Below are 12,786 nucleotides of genomic sequence, written 5' to 3' on the forward strand. Positions count from 1 at the left end.
ATTGCAGTGACTGGTTGATCTTCAAATGTGTGTGAGAATGTGTGTGAGAGTGTGTGTGAGTGTGTGTGAGAGTGTGCGTGCGTATGTGCAAAAGGGCATCACAGCCAGACCAGGTCCTGGCCTGACGTGGTGTCCAACCAGATAATTGCATGATAGATTTTACCGTCCACTGCTTATAGTGGCTAAATCACATTAACATCAACGTTCGCGCGATTAGTGTTGGGGACTGCAGCCACAAAATAAACCTTGCAATAAAATCCAGTTGACACAACCTATGTGGAGCAGTAAGAGTGACCAAAATCCAATTTTCTACTGGAACGTGAACAGCCCCAGGAAATGTGCAGCAACTGAGGGGGAATGAGATCTAGGGTCTCATCAACAGAAGAAATTTTTGAGTGTTACTGAGGTGGTCCATGCACAGAGGAATACATCTACTCTGTGGCTTTTGACCTTTTTTAATTTTTGTGCAACTTAACAACTCTACTCACCAGGTGGGCACTTGCATGCGAATCTGTTCACCTCGTCCTTACACACACCATTGTTTAGGCATGGCTGGCTTTCACACTCATCAATATTCATTTCGCAGTACGTCCCCGTGAAACCTGACATCAGCAAAACAAGACGACTCAGTGAAAACCTTTTTGAAAACACATCTAATAACCCAAGTTTGCTTCTCAACAAACACAGCAGTGACCAACAACGTTTAACAATAACCTCTAAACTTAATGGAATGAGGAGGGGGCCTCAATCATTGGTGTCAACTGTGGCTCAGTTGGTAGCACTTTCACCTCTGAGTCAGAAGGTTGTGGGTTCACGTCCCACTCAAGAGACTCAAGCATGAAATCCAGGCTGACGCCTCATGGCAGTACTAAGGCAGCACTATCAGAGGTGCTATCTTCCTAATGAGGCACTAAACCAAGGCCCCATGTGCCCTCACGTTGACATAAATGATCCCATGGTACTGTTTGAACAAGAGCAGGCAATCACATACTTAGCAGTGAGGAACTGTAGGCACAAGCCACATCCTATCATGAAGTGGTGAAACAGGCGAGAATCTGAGGTTGGTTACCAGCTTTGCCCACAGGTATCGGCATTAGGGATGCTTTTTTCTTTAATCGATTCCCATAAATGGCCCTTGAGGAAATGGTCTGTAAGTTTGAGGATGGCGCAAAAATTTGGATGAAAAGAAAAGGAATTTATAAAATCTCTAAGCAGATTTAGATGTGCCAGCAGAACAGGCCAAACTCTGGTATTTTGTATATTCGTAACACCTGGTTGAGAAGACAGCCATCTCCAGTGGCTGGAACACCAGCCCCAACCTTAAGAAACTGGATTATACTTGGGTGTGCAATAAGGGACAACCTGAAGTTAATCTCAAAATATGGCCATTCAGGCTCTCTATGATAATCTCCACACTGGATTGGCTACATAAATGCATCGTGATATAGATGAATGTGTCTCCTCTGACAGACTGGAATTTATATTCAATTACTTACATAATTTATTCAACATGCCATTCTTTCATTTTATAAAACACAGAGGTTGGAGCTGAGTTACTCAATCCAACTATCTATCTAAAGTATTGCCTGAGGAATTGCTGAACATGTGCTGTATTGCTACTTATTGCTTTTCCTTTTTGTTTCGATATTTACATTAGTTAAACCAATTCAGAAATTAACTTGTGCTGCATTTACTGTTTGCCCATTCACTGTTCAGTTTAATTACACTTGGAGCTTCCTGCATGTCATGCCTGGGTCTGTTGCAGACTAACTGAGTGGAGTCTGATTGCCATGATTAGTCAATAACTCCATTATCATTGTATCAGCATGGTAGATGGTGACCTTGGATGCAGCTAGAGCCTTTTTATTAATACGTCTAGTCATTTCTATTTATAGCACGATAACTGCACATCTTCCCTGCCAATTCTCACCTGGCATACAGATGCACTTGAATTCACCGATCTGGTCCAAGCAGGTGGCATCATTCTGGCATGGCATGGTGAGACACTCATTGATGTCCATTTCACAGCGTGGTCCTGTGTAACCCACTGCACACTCACAACGGAAGGAGCCCTTGGTGTTTACACACTTCCCTCCATGTTCACAGGGATTGCCTCCTACAGTAAAATATATAAAGGTCAGTGACAGTGATAGTTGCTTGAACTCTACCCACCGTGTGCTGAAGAATATCAATGGTGTGGGAAGGAAAGTAATATCACTGGTGCACATAATTACATCCTTCTTGGTATGAGAAACATACTCCCTCCTTTCAAAGTTATTGACCTCGCCCTCCAACAAAACTTAATCTCCTTGCTGCACATACCATCAACCCCACCAACATGTACTTATATGGTGCCTTTAACATAGTAAAATGACGCAAGGCGTTTCACAGACACCATTTAACATTGAGCCACACAAGGAGATATGAGGGAAGATGGTCAAAAAGTTTGGCTTTATGGAGTGACAAAGGAGGAAAGCGAGGAAGCAAGGCAGAGTTTTAGGAAGGGAATTCTAGAGCTTTGAGCCTCGGCAGCTAAAGGCATGGCTGCCAATGGTGGAGCAATTAAAATCGGGAATGCCCAAGAGGTAACAATTGAAGGACTGTAGGCATCTCACAGGGTTATAGAGCTGGAGAAGATTACAGAGATAGGAAGGGGTGAGGCCATGAAGGGATGTGAAAACAAGGATGTGAATTTTATCATCAAGGCTTTGCTTAACCGGGACCCAGTGCAGATCTGCGAGCACAGGCACAACGGGTTTAGTGCAGGTTAGGGCGGGGGCACAGAGTTTTGGATGACCTCAAGTTTACAAAGGTGAGAACATGAAAGGCAAGAAAGGAGTGCATTATAATTGTCAAGTCTGGAGGCAACAAAAGCATGAATGCGGGTTTCAGCAGCTGAGGCAGGGCAGAGTTGGAAGCTGTTATGGAGGGGGAAATAAGGGGTCTTCGTGATGGCATGAATATGTGGTCGGAAGCTCATCTCGGACCAAATATGACACCAAGGTTGTGAACAGTCTGGTTCAGCCGCAGGGATCAAAGACAATGGCTTCAGTCTTCCGAATATTTAGCTGGAGGAACTTTCTGCTCATACGCAGTCTGACAATATAGAGACAGTAAGGGGTCAGGAGAGGTGGTGGTGAGATAGGTGCTGGGTGTCATGTGGATATTGACGCTGTATTTTTGGATGATGTCACAGAGGACAGCATACAGATGAAATAGGAGGGGGCCAAACATAGATCCTAGAGGTAGTGGTGCGAAAGCAGAAAGAGAAGCCATCGCAGGTGATTCTCTGGCTATATTTAGATAGATAAGAATGGAACCAGGCGAGAGTAGTCTCACCCAGCTGGACAGCAGTGCAGAGGTGTTGGAGGAGGGTGGTGTGGTCAACTGTGTGAAAGGTTACTGACAGGTCAAAAAGGGCAAGGAGGGAATGTTTACACGGTTACAGTATAGAATCATAGAAAGCTTATGGCACAAAAAGAGGCCACTTGGCCCACTGTGTCTGCACCAACCAAAAAACGAGCCACCCAGTCGAAACCCACCCTCCAGCATTTGTTCCGTAACCCTGCAGGTTACGCATTTGAGGTGCATATCCAGACACCTTTTAAATGAGTTGAGGGTTTCTGCCTCTACTATCTTTTCAGGCAGTGAGTTCCAGAACCCCACCAACCTCTGGGTGAAAACATTTTCCTCATCTCCCCTCTAATCTTCCTACCAATCACTTTAAATCTATGCCCCCTTATCACTGAGCTCTCTGCTAAGGTAAATAGGCCCGTCACATCCACTCTATCCAGGCCACTCACAATTTTCTACATCTCAATCAAATCTCCCCTCAGCCTCGTCTGTTCCAAGGAGAACAACCCCAGCGGATCCAATCTTTCCTCACAGCTGCATTTTTCCAGTCCTGGCAACATCCTCGTAAATCTCCTCTGTACCCTCTCTAGTGCAATTACATCCTTTCTGTAATGAGGTGACCAGAACTGCACACTGTACTCAAGTTGTGGCCTAACTAATCATTTATACAGTTCCAGCATAACCTCCCTGCTCTTATATTCTGTATCTCAGCTAATAAAGGAAAGGATTCCATATGCCTTCTTACCTTCAGGGATCGGTGGACATTCACTCCAAGATCCCTCACTTCCTCTACACTTCTCAGTATTCTCCCACTAATTGTGTATTCCTTTGCTTTGTTTGACCTCCCCAAATGCATCACCTCACACTTCTCCGTGTTGAATTCCATTTGTCACTTTTCTGCCCACCTGACCAGTCCATCGATATCTTCCTGCAGCCTACAGCTATCCTCCTAGCTGACTATCACACAGCCAATCTTTGTGTCATCTACAAACTTCTTGATTATGTCCTTTACATTTACATCCAAATCGTTAATATATACCACAAAAAGCAGGGGAGCCAGTACTGAGCCCTGCGGAACGCCACTGGAAACAGCCTTCCAGTCGAAAAAAAACCCATTAACAATTACCTTTGTTTCCTCCACTGAGCCAATTTTGTACCCACCTTGCTACATTTCCCTGGATCCCATGGGATGTTTCTTTTAAAACCAGTCTGCCATGTGAGACCTTGTGAAAAGCCTTGCTAAAATCCATGTAGACCACATCAACTGCATTACCCTCATCAATCTTCCTCATTACTTCTTCAAAAATATTTGAACAAGTTGGTCAGACAAGATCGTCCCTTAACAAATCCATGCTGACTATCCTTGATTAATTCATGCCCTTCTAAGTGGCAGTTTATCCTGTGTCTCAGAATCGATTCCAATAATTTGCCCACTACTGAGGTTAGACTGACTGGCCTGTAATTATTTGGTCTATCCCTTGCTCCCTTTTTAAACAGAGGTACAATGTTAGCAATCCTCCAATCCTCTGACATCACACCTGTATCCAGTCAGGACTGGAAAATAATGGTCAGACCTTCCGCTATTTCCTCTCTTGCTTCTTTAAACAGCCTGGGGTACATTTCATCTGGCCCTGGTGATTTATCAACTTTCAAGGATGTTAATCCCATTAATACTTCCTCTCTCCCTAAGTTTATCACATCCAATACTTCACATCCCTCTTCCTTAACTACAATATCTGCATCCTCCCCCTCTTTTGTGAAGACAGACGCCAGGTATACATTAAGAAAAATACCAACATCTTCTGCCCCTACACATAGGTTACCTTTTTGTTCTTTTAAGGACCCTACTCTCTCCTTAGTTATCCTCTTACTCAATGTATTAATAAAATATCTTTGGGTTCACTTTGATGTTGCTTGCCAATATTCTTTCATGCGCTCGCTTAGCTTTCCTAATTTCCTTTACGATTTCACCCCTCCACTTTCTATACTCCTCTCGGCTTTCTGTAGCATGGAGCTCTGTGTTGGACATGAGCTTTCCTTTTCTGCCTCATCATACCCTGTAAGATCCTTGACATCAATGAGGCTCCAGATTTGGCTGTCCCATCCTACTTCTTTGTGGGAACATGTTATTTTCTCACATACTTGAATCTCCCCTTTGAATGCCTCCCACTGCTCTGACACTGATTTACCTTCAAGTAGCTGTTTCCAGTCCACTTTCGCTAAATCACTCCTCATTTTAGTAAAATTGGCCTTGCCCCAATTGAGAACTCTAACTCCTCTTTGATCCTTGGTCTTTTCCATAATTATGTTAAAACTCACGGAATCATTGCAGTGCAGAAGGAGGCCCATCATGTCCGCACCAGCTCTCCGAAAGAGCAATTCACTCAGTTCCATTCCCCCGCCTTCTCCCCATAACCCTGCACATTCTTCCTTTTCACGTAACAGTCTAATTCCCTTTTGAATGCTTCAATTCAACCTGCCTCCACCACACTCTCAGGCAGTGCATTCCAAACCTTAACCACTCTCTGCATGAAAAAGTTTTTCCTCATGTCACTTTTGCCTCTCTTACCAAATACTTTAAATCTGTGCCCTCTCGTTCTTAATCCTTTCACAGATGGGAACGGTTTCTCTCGGTCTACTCTGCCCAGACCCTTCATGATTATTACCACCAAAATGCTCTCCCACTGCCACTTCTTCCACCTGCCCATCTTCATTTCCTGGAACTAAGTCTAAAACTGCACCCTCTCTTGTTGGACTTGCTACATGCTAGCCAAAAACTTTATCCTGAATGCACCTCAAAAATTCTGCTTCCTCAATTCCTTTCACACTGAAACTATCCCAGTTAATATTGGGGTAGTTAAAATCCCCTATTACTGCCCTATTGTTCTTGCACTTCTCAGAGAATGGCCACTTAAGTAGGGTACCAACAGCATGCATGAAACTGTACTCCAGGATAAGGGGGTGTGGAAGAAGAGAATAACTGGCAGGCAAAAGAGGGGGACATTGTTCTCACTGGGTATGATTTACTGTGACACAAATCAGAGAATATGAATTACATCTTCCTTGGGAATTGACAATTACACAGGTGAAGCACAATGCTTTTGTACGCTTTCATTTATCTGCTGCAATAATTCCTTCCAAATCATACCTGTAGCAGCAACCTTGATGGCACTGGAGCAACTGGATTCCAACAACTTCAAAAACCATGCACAGTGTAATGTTATGAACAGCACATAGAAACTACTGTGATGGCAGGTGACAGCAAAATCAGGCAACAGCCAAACAAAACAAAGAACTAGACAACAAAGTGAGCTAATACACTGTTTTTTTTACTGGCTGGATCAGAGACAGCTGCTGTGAGAACTCCTCTATCTCTCAACCTAAAGATACATGGAAGGAGTTTAATAGTCTCAGCTTGGCTCTTGTGCACGAGAAGGACAAAGATAGCAGGTGCATGGGAACACCAGCACTTCCAAAAGTTCAATCCAAGTCACACTCTATCCCGACTTCAATAGATATTGCCTCTCCTTCATCATCACTGGGTCAAAATCCTGGAACTCCCCACCTAACACCACTGTGAGAGCACCTTCACCATACTGATTGTAGTGGTTCAAAAAGGTTGCTTACCGCCACCTTCTCAGAGTCATTCAGGATGAACAATGAATGCCAGCCTTGCCAATGACGCCCACATCCCAATGAATTAAAAAAAAATACAACTCTTAATTGTTCATCTGTAGAACACAATCAGCAACATGGCAAGACACAGATCTATCCAATGTCCAGACACTTACCCAGGGAGCATTCATTGATATCCTCATCACAGACAGTCCCCCTGTATCCAAGGGGACAACTGCAAAAGAAGCTGCTCTTGAGAGGGTTGGTTTCACACGTGGCTCCTTCGTGACAGGGGTTACTAACACACGCGTCATCCACCTGACAGAAGATCCCTAAAAATAAAGAACCACTTATTATATACACGCAAAAAGAAAACTTACCACTTCCTCAATGGAGGGGGATGGAGCAGAATTCACAGAATTAAGAGTACTTTTTATCAACATCATTTCCCCCTCCAACCCACAAAGGAATTTTAAAATCAGCCCTCATGGATTTCAACACAACAATTCACAACTGTTCGCAAAATTTTTTTGTGTTATAATTTTCCTCTTCCTACCACTCCACAGGGACAAGAGGGCAAACTGAGAAAAGGTGAAAGGCTCCCATTTCCAACTCTTGCCTTGTGATTGCGACTTTAAAGTGCACGTCAGATGAGATGGGGAGTAAGCCAAGCAGTGCTGCCTATTTGTACCTATAAGCCTGGAGCACAATGTGAAGAATGTTTAATGTGATAGGATATTTGGAATTATTCGCATTGTGAGGCACAATCAGGAGAGTGGAAAAAAGGGAAGAGTATTTTGACAATTCAAGAGTTGGCAAAAAGACAGACTAATCTGATGGTACTGGGAGGTCTGACAGGACTACTGTGTGCAGATAATCTCTCCAAGTGCTATTGTCCCTCCACATATCTACATGATTAACTGAAATGTCCTCAAATTTTAGTTAATATTTTCCTCACATTTCCAAGGCAGAATTATAACTCTGTGAAGAAACCAGTTACATGATATAAGTTAAGCAGAGAACAACATTGCACTTAAGAGTGTGCTAGCTAGTGATGCAGGATCACACGCACTACAATGTGAAGATCAAACAACTGCCTCCCTGTATGAGTAAAGTAAAAGGTTCCATTTCTAATTTCTGACAAATTTCCACCAATTAAACATTGGCAAGTCCACAGCCACCGTCTCCCATTTCAACCATAAACTCCATTCCCCCAATCCCACCCCTCTCCCTGGCCACTAGTTATGGTACTAGTCTCGGACTGAAACAGATTGTTTGCAACTTCATCATCCTGGTTGAGCCGGAATTGAGCTTCCGACTCCATATGTTCTCCATCACCACCTGCCTACTTCCATCTCTGCAATTCTGCCCATCTCCTTCCGTACCTCAGCCCATCTGTTGCTGAAAACCTCCCCCATTCTTTTGTTACCTCCAGATCCGACTATTCCAATGCTTTTCTGGTTGGTCTCTCATCTTGCTTGCACCCCTTGTAAACTTGAGCTCATCCAAAACTCGTCTGCTCTTATCCAAACCCGTACCATGTCATGTTCACCCATCACCTGTACTTGCTAACTTAGATTGACTCCAGGTCCACCAACACCACAATTTGTAAAATTCTCAACCTTGTTTGTGTTCAAATCCTTCCACAGTCTCACCTCCCTCCATCTCTGTAACCTCCTCCAGCTTAACAACTACTTGTATTGATAAAGCACCTTTAACAGAGTAAAATAACCTTCACAGGAGCATTATCAAATCACCGAGCCACATAAGGAGACATTAGGTCAGATGGCTAGAAGCTTGGTCAAAGAGGTAGGTTTTAAGGAGTGTTTTAAAGGAGGGATAAAAAGTAGACGATGTTAAGGGAGGGAGTTCCAGAGCTTAAGCCTTGGCAGCTGAAGGCACGGCCACCAATGGTAGAGCAGTTAAGATTGGGAATGCTCAAGAGACCAGAATTAGAGGAATGCCAATATCTCAGAGGGTTTTAAGGCTGGAACAGTTAACAGAGATAAGAAGGGGCCAGGCCATGGAGGGATTTGAAAACAAGGATAAGCATTTTAAAATTGAGGCACTGCTTAATCGGGGGCCAATGTAGGTCATTGAGCACAGGGGTGATAGGCGATTGAGATTTATCACAAGTTAGGATATGGGCGGCAGAGTTTTGGATGTCCTTAAGTCTATGGAGGCGGGAAGACAGGAGGATGGACAGGAATATATTGAAACAGTCAAGCCTATAGGCAACAAATGTAATACTGCGATATTGCAGAGGTGCAAGTAGATGGGCTTAGGGACAGAGCAGATATGTGGTTGGAAGCTTGTGTCAGGGTCAAATATGACACCAAGGTTGCAAAAAATCTTGTTCAGCCTAAGACAGTTGTCAGGAGTAGGAATGGAGTCAGTGGCTAAGGAATGGAGTTTGTGGAAGGGACCGAACACAATGGCTTTATTTAGTATTTAATTGGAGTAAACTTTCTGTTCATCCAGTACTGGATGTCAGCCAAGCAGGTCGGAAAATTTACAACCCTCTGAGAACTGTGCGTTCCTCCAATTCTGGCCCCTTGTGTACCCCAGACTTCCTTCACCCCATCATTGGTGGCCATGCCTTCAGCTGTCTCAGCACCAAGTTCTGGAATTCCTTTCCTAAACTTCTCCCGCTTTCTCCACCTTTAAAACTTGCTTAAAACCTACCCCTTTAGCTCGGTGTCAATTATTTTGTCTAATTACATTAAAGGTGCCAAATAAATGTAAGTTGCCATTGTTGTCTTAAGTATCTTTACCGGATGTTGGTAGGAACATAGGAACAGGAGTAGGTCATTTAGCCCCTCAAGCCTGTTCTGCCATTCAATGAGATCATGGCTGAGCTGCGACGTAACTCCATATTAATGCCTTTGCCCCACATCCCTTAATAACTTTAGTTAACAAAAATCTAATCAATCTTAGTTTTAAAACTATCAACCTAACATCAACTGCCATTTGTAGAAGAGAGTTCCAAACTTCTCCAATCCTTTGCATGCATAAGTGATTCCTAACTTCACTTCTGAAAGGACTGGCTCTAACTTTTAGAATATACTTCCCAGTCCGAGACTCCCAAACCAGCAGAAATAGTTTCTCTCTATCTCCCCTATCTGTTCCCCTTAATATCTTGAAAACTTTGATCAAATCACTTCTTAACCTTATAAATTTCAGGGAACACAGCACTAGTTTGTGTAATCTCCTCATAATTTAACCCTTGGAAGCCAGATATTGTTCTAGTAAACATATGCTGCACTCCCTTCAAACCAATCCACACTTCCTAAGGTGTGGTGCCCAGAACTGCTTGCAGTATTCCAAATATGGTCCAACCAGGGCTTTGTATAGTGAAGCATGACTTCTACCCCCTTGCATTCTAGCCCTGTTGATAGAAAGGCAAGCACGCCATTAGCCTTGTTAATTATTTTCTTTACCTGCCCATAACATTTTATGATTTGTGCACATTTTGTTTTCATTCATGGGATGTGGGCGTCGCTGGCCAGGGCAGCATTTATTGCCCATCCCTAATTGCCCTTAGAAGGTGGTGGTGAGCTGCCTTCTTGAACCGCTGCAGTCCATGTGGGGTAGATACACCCACAGTGCTGTTAGGAAGGGAGTTCCAGATTTTGACCCAGCGACAGTGAAGGAACGGCGATATAGTTCCAAGTCAGGATGGTGTGTGACTTGGAGGGGAACTTGCAGGTGGTAATGTTCCCATGCATTTGCTGCCCTTGTCCTTCTAGTTGGTAGAGGTCGTGGGTTTGGAAGATGCTGTCTAAGGAGCCGAGGTGCATTGCTGCAGTGCATCTTGTAGATGGTACACACTGCTGATACTGTGCGTCAGTGGTGGAGGGAGTGAATGTTTGTAGATGGGGTGCCAATCAAGCGGGCTGCTTTGTCCTGGATGGTGTCGAGCTTCTTAAGTGTTGATGGAGCTGCACCCATCCAGGCAAGTGGAGAGCATTCCATCACACTCCTGACTTGTACCTTGTAGATGGTGGATAGGCTTTGGGAAGTCAGGATGTGAGTTACTCACCTCAAGAGCCTCTGACCTGCTCTTGTAGCCACGGTATTTATATGGCTACTCCAGTTCAGTTTCTGGTCAATGGTAGCCCCTAGGATGTTGATAGTGGGGGATTCAGCGATGGTAATGCCGTTGAATGTCAAGGAGAGATGGTTAGATTCTGTCTTGTTGGAGATGGTTATTGTCCGGCACTTGTGTGGCACGAATGTTACTTGCCACTTATCAGCCCAAGCCTGGATATTGTCCAGGTCTTGCTGCATTTCTACACGGACTGCTTCAGTATCTGAGGAGTCACGAATGGTGCTGAACATTGCGCAATCATCAGCGAACATCCCCACTTCTGACCTTATGATTGAAGGAAGGTCATTGATGTCGCAGCTGAAGATGGTTGGGCCTAAGACACTACCCTGAGGAACTCCTGCAGTGATGTCCTGGAGCTCAGATGATGGACTTACAACAACCACAGCCATCTTCTTTTGCGCTAGGTATGACTCCAGCCAGCGGAGGGTTTTCCCCCTGATTCCCATTGACCTCAGTTTTGCTCAGGCTCCTTGATGCCATACTCAGTCAAATGCTGCCTTGATGTCAAGGGCAGTCACTCTCACCTCACCTCTTGATTCAGCTCTTTTGTCCATGTTTGAACCAAGGCTGTAATGAGGTCAGGAGCTGAGTGGCCCTGGCGGAACCCAAACTGAGCATCACTGAGCAGGTTATTACATGGTTCCCAAGTTTCTGTGGACCACTACTATTTTAAGCTTTTCACCATTTAGAATGGACCCTGTTTTATCCCTTTTAAGTCCAAAATGGGTGACCTCACATTTGCCTACATTGAAATCCATGGCATAGTTTTGCCTATTTGTTTAATCTATCAAGATTTCTTGTAATTTGAAACTTCCATCTACACCGCTTACAATCCCACCTATCTTTTTGTCATTGACAAACTTAGTTGGAACAGAAAGCCACATAACCAAGTCGTTAATCAATATGGTGATAGTTGCGGCCCCAATGCAGATCCTCACAAGACACCACTAGTCACATCCTGCCAATTAGAGTATCTGCCCATTATCCCTACTCGGTCTTCTGCCTCTCAGCCAATTTCCTAACTAGGTCAATAATTTTCCTTCAATTCCATGAGCTTCAACTTTAGCTAACAGTCTCTTGTGAGGGACTGGAGCAAACTGTCCAGATATTCTTTCCACTTTGTTATGTATCAATGTGTCTCCAACTTGCACTCCAGCTTAATGACTTGAAGCCAAAGAGATTTAAGATGGAGACATCCACTGCAGATGTATTCGCTCTGGGCAATCACACTGTCCACATACAGTAGCCCAGACACACAACCTGCTCTGCCATATATTAGTTTACATTAATTATATCTACATTTCAGTCTGTTGTAATTTTTTTTTTTAAAGCATGCTACCTTGCACTAAGCACTAAAACACCGGACAAATTTTTAAATAGTTACTGCCTCAAGCTTATAGGAACTGCCTGAAGTATTGGAAGCAAAAAGTAGCACCTGCTTCCCCCTCTGCACCAAATCCCTACTCTCATCAAACTCCCTTTACACTGTGTTTACGATCCATTCCACTCGGTGGATAACTTTACTTTTACATACCTTTTCGATCCACTCCCAGGTTACAAGTGTTCACTCAGCTTCCTCCTGATAGTAATTGCCTCCTATTCAGGCAATCACTTAGAGTGTGACAGGAAGGGACACAGCGTACAAACATAAGAGTGCACCAGCGTGGGTCAGAGTAGGGAAAATCGTAAAAAGACAGAATTAAAGG

At 43.9% G+C, this 12,786-nt stretch overlaps 1 protein-coding gene across 3 annotated transcripts in view; it reads right to left on the reverse strand.

The window, feature by feature from the left end:
* The window catches only part of LOC137373077 (neurogenic locus notch homolog protein 2-like), a 164,491-nt gene that overhangs the window by 67,336 nt on the left and 84,369 nt on the right, over positions 1-12,786 (reverse strand). For all 3 annotated transcript variants that reach the window (XM_068037924.1, XM_068037926.1, XM_068037925.1), the window contains 3 exons: positions 7,146-7,301; positions 1,931-2,116; positions 489-602 (listed from right to left, as the gene is read on the reverse strand). In XM_068037924.1, coding sequence (XP_067894025.1) covers positions 489-602; positions 1,931-2,116; positions 7,146-7,301 — 456 coding nt within the window. The remainder of the gene's footprint in view (positions 1-488; positions 603-1,930; positions 2,117-7,145; positions 7,302-12,786) is intronic.

The sequence above is a fragment of the Heterodontus francisci genome, chromosome 8 (assembly GCF_036365525.1).
Source record: "Heterodontus francisci isolate sHetFra1 chromosome 8, sHetFra1.hap1, whole genome shotgun sequence".
NCBI lineage: Eukaryota > Metazoa > Chordata > Chondrichthyes > Heterodontiformes > Heterodontidae > Heterodontus > Heterodontus francisci.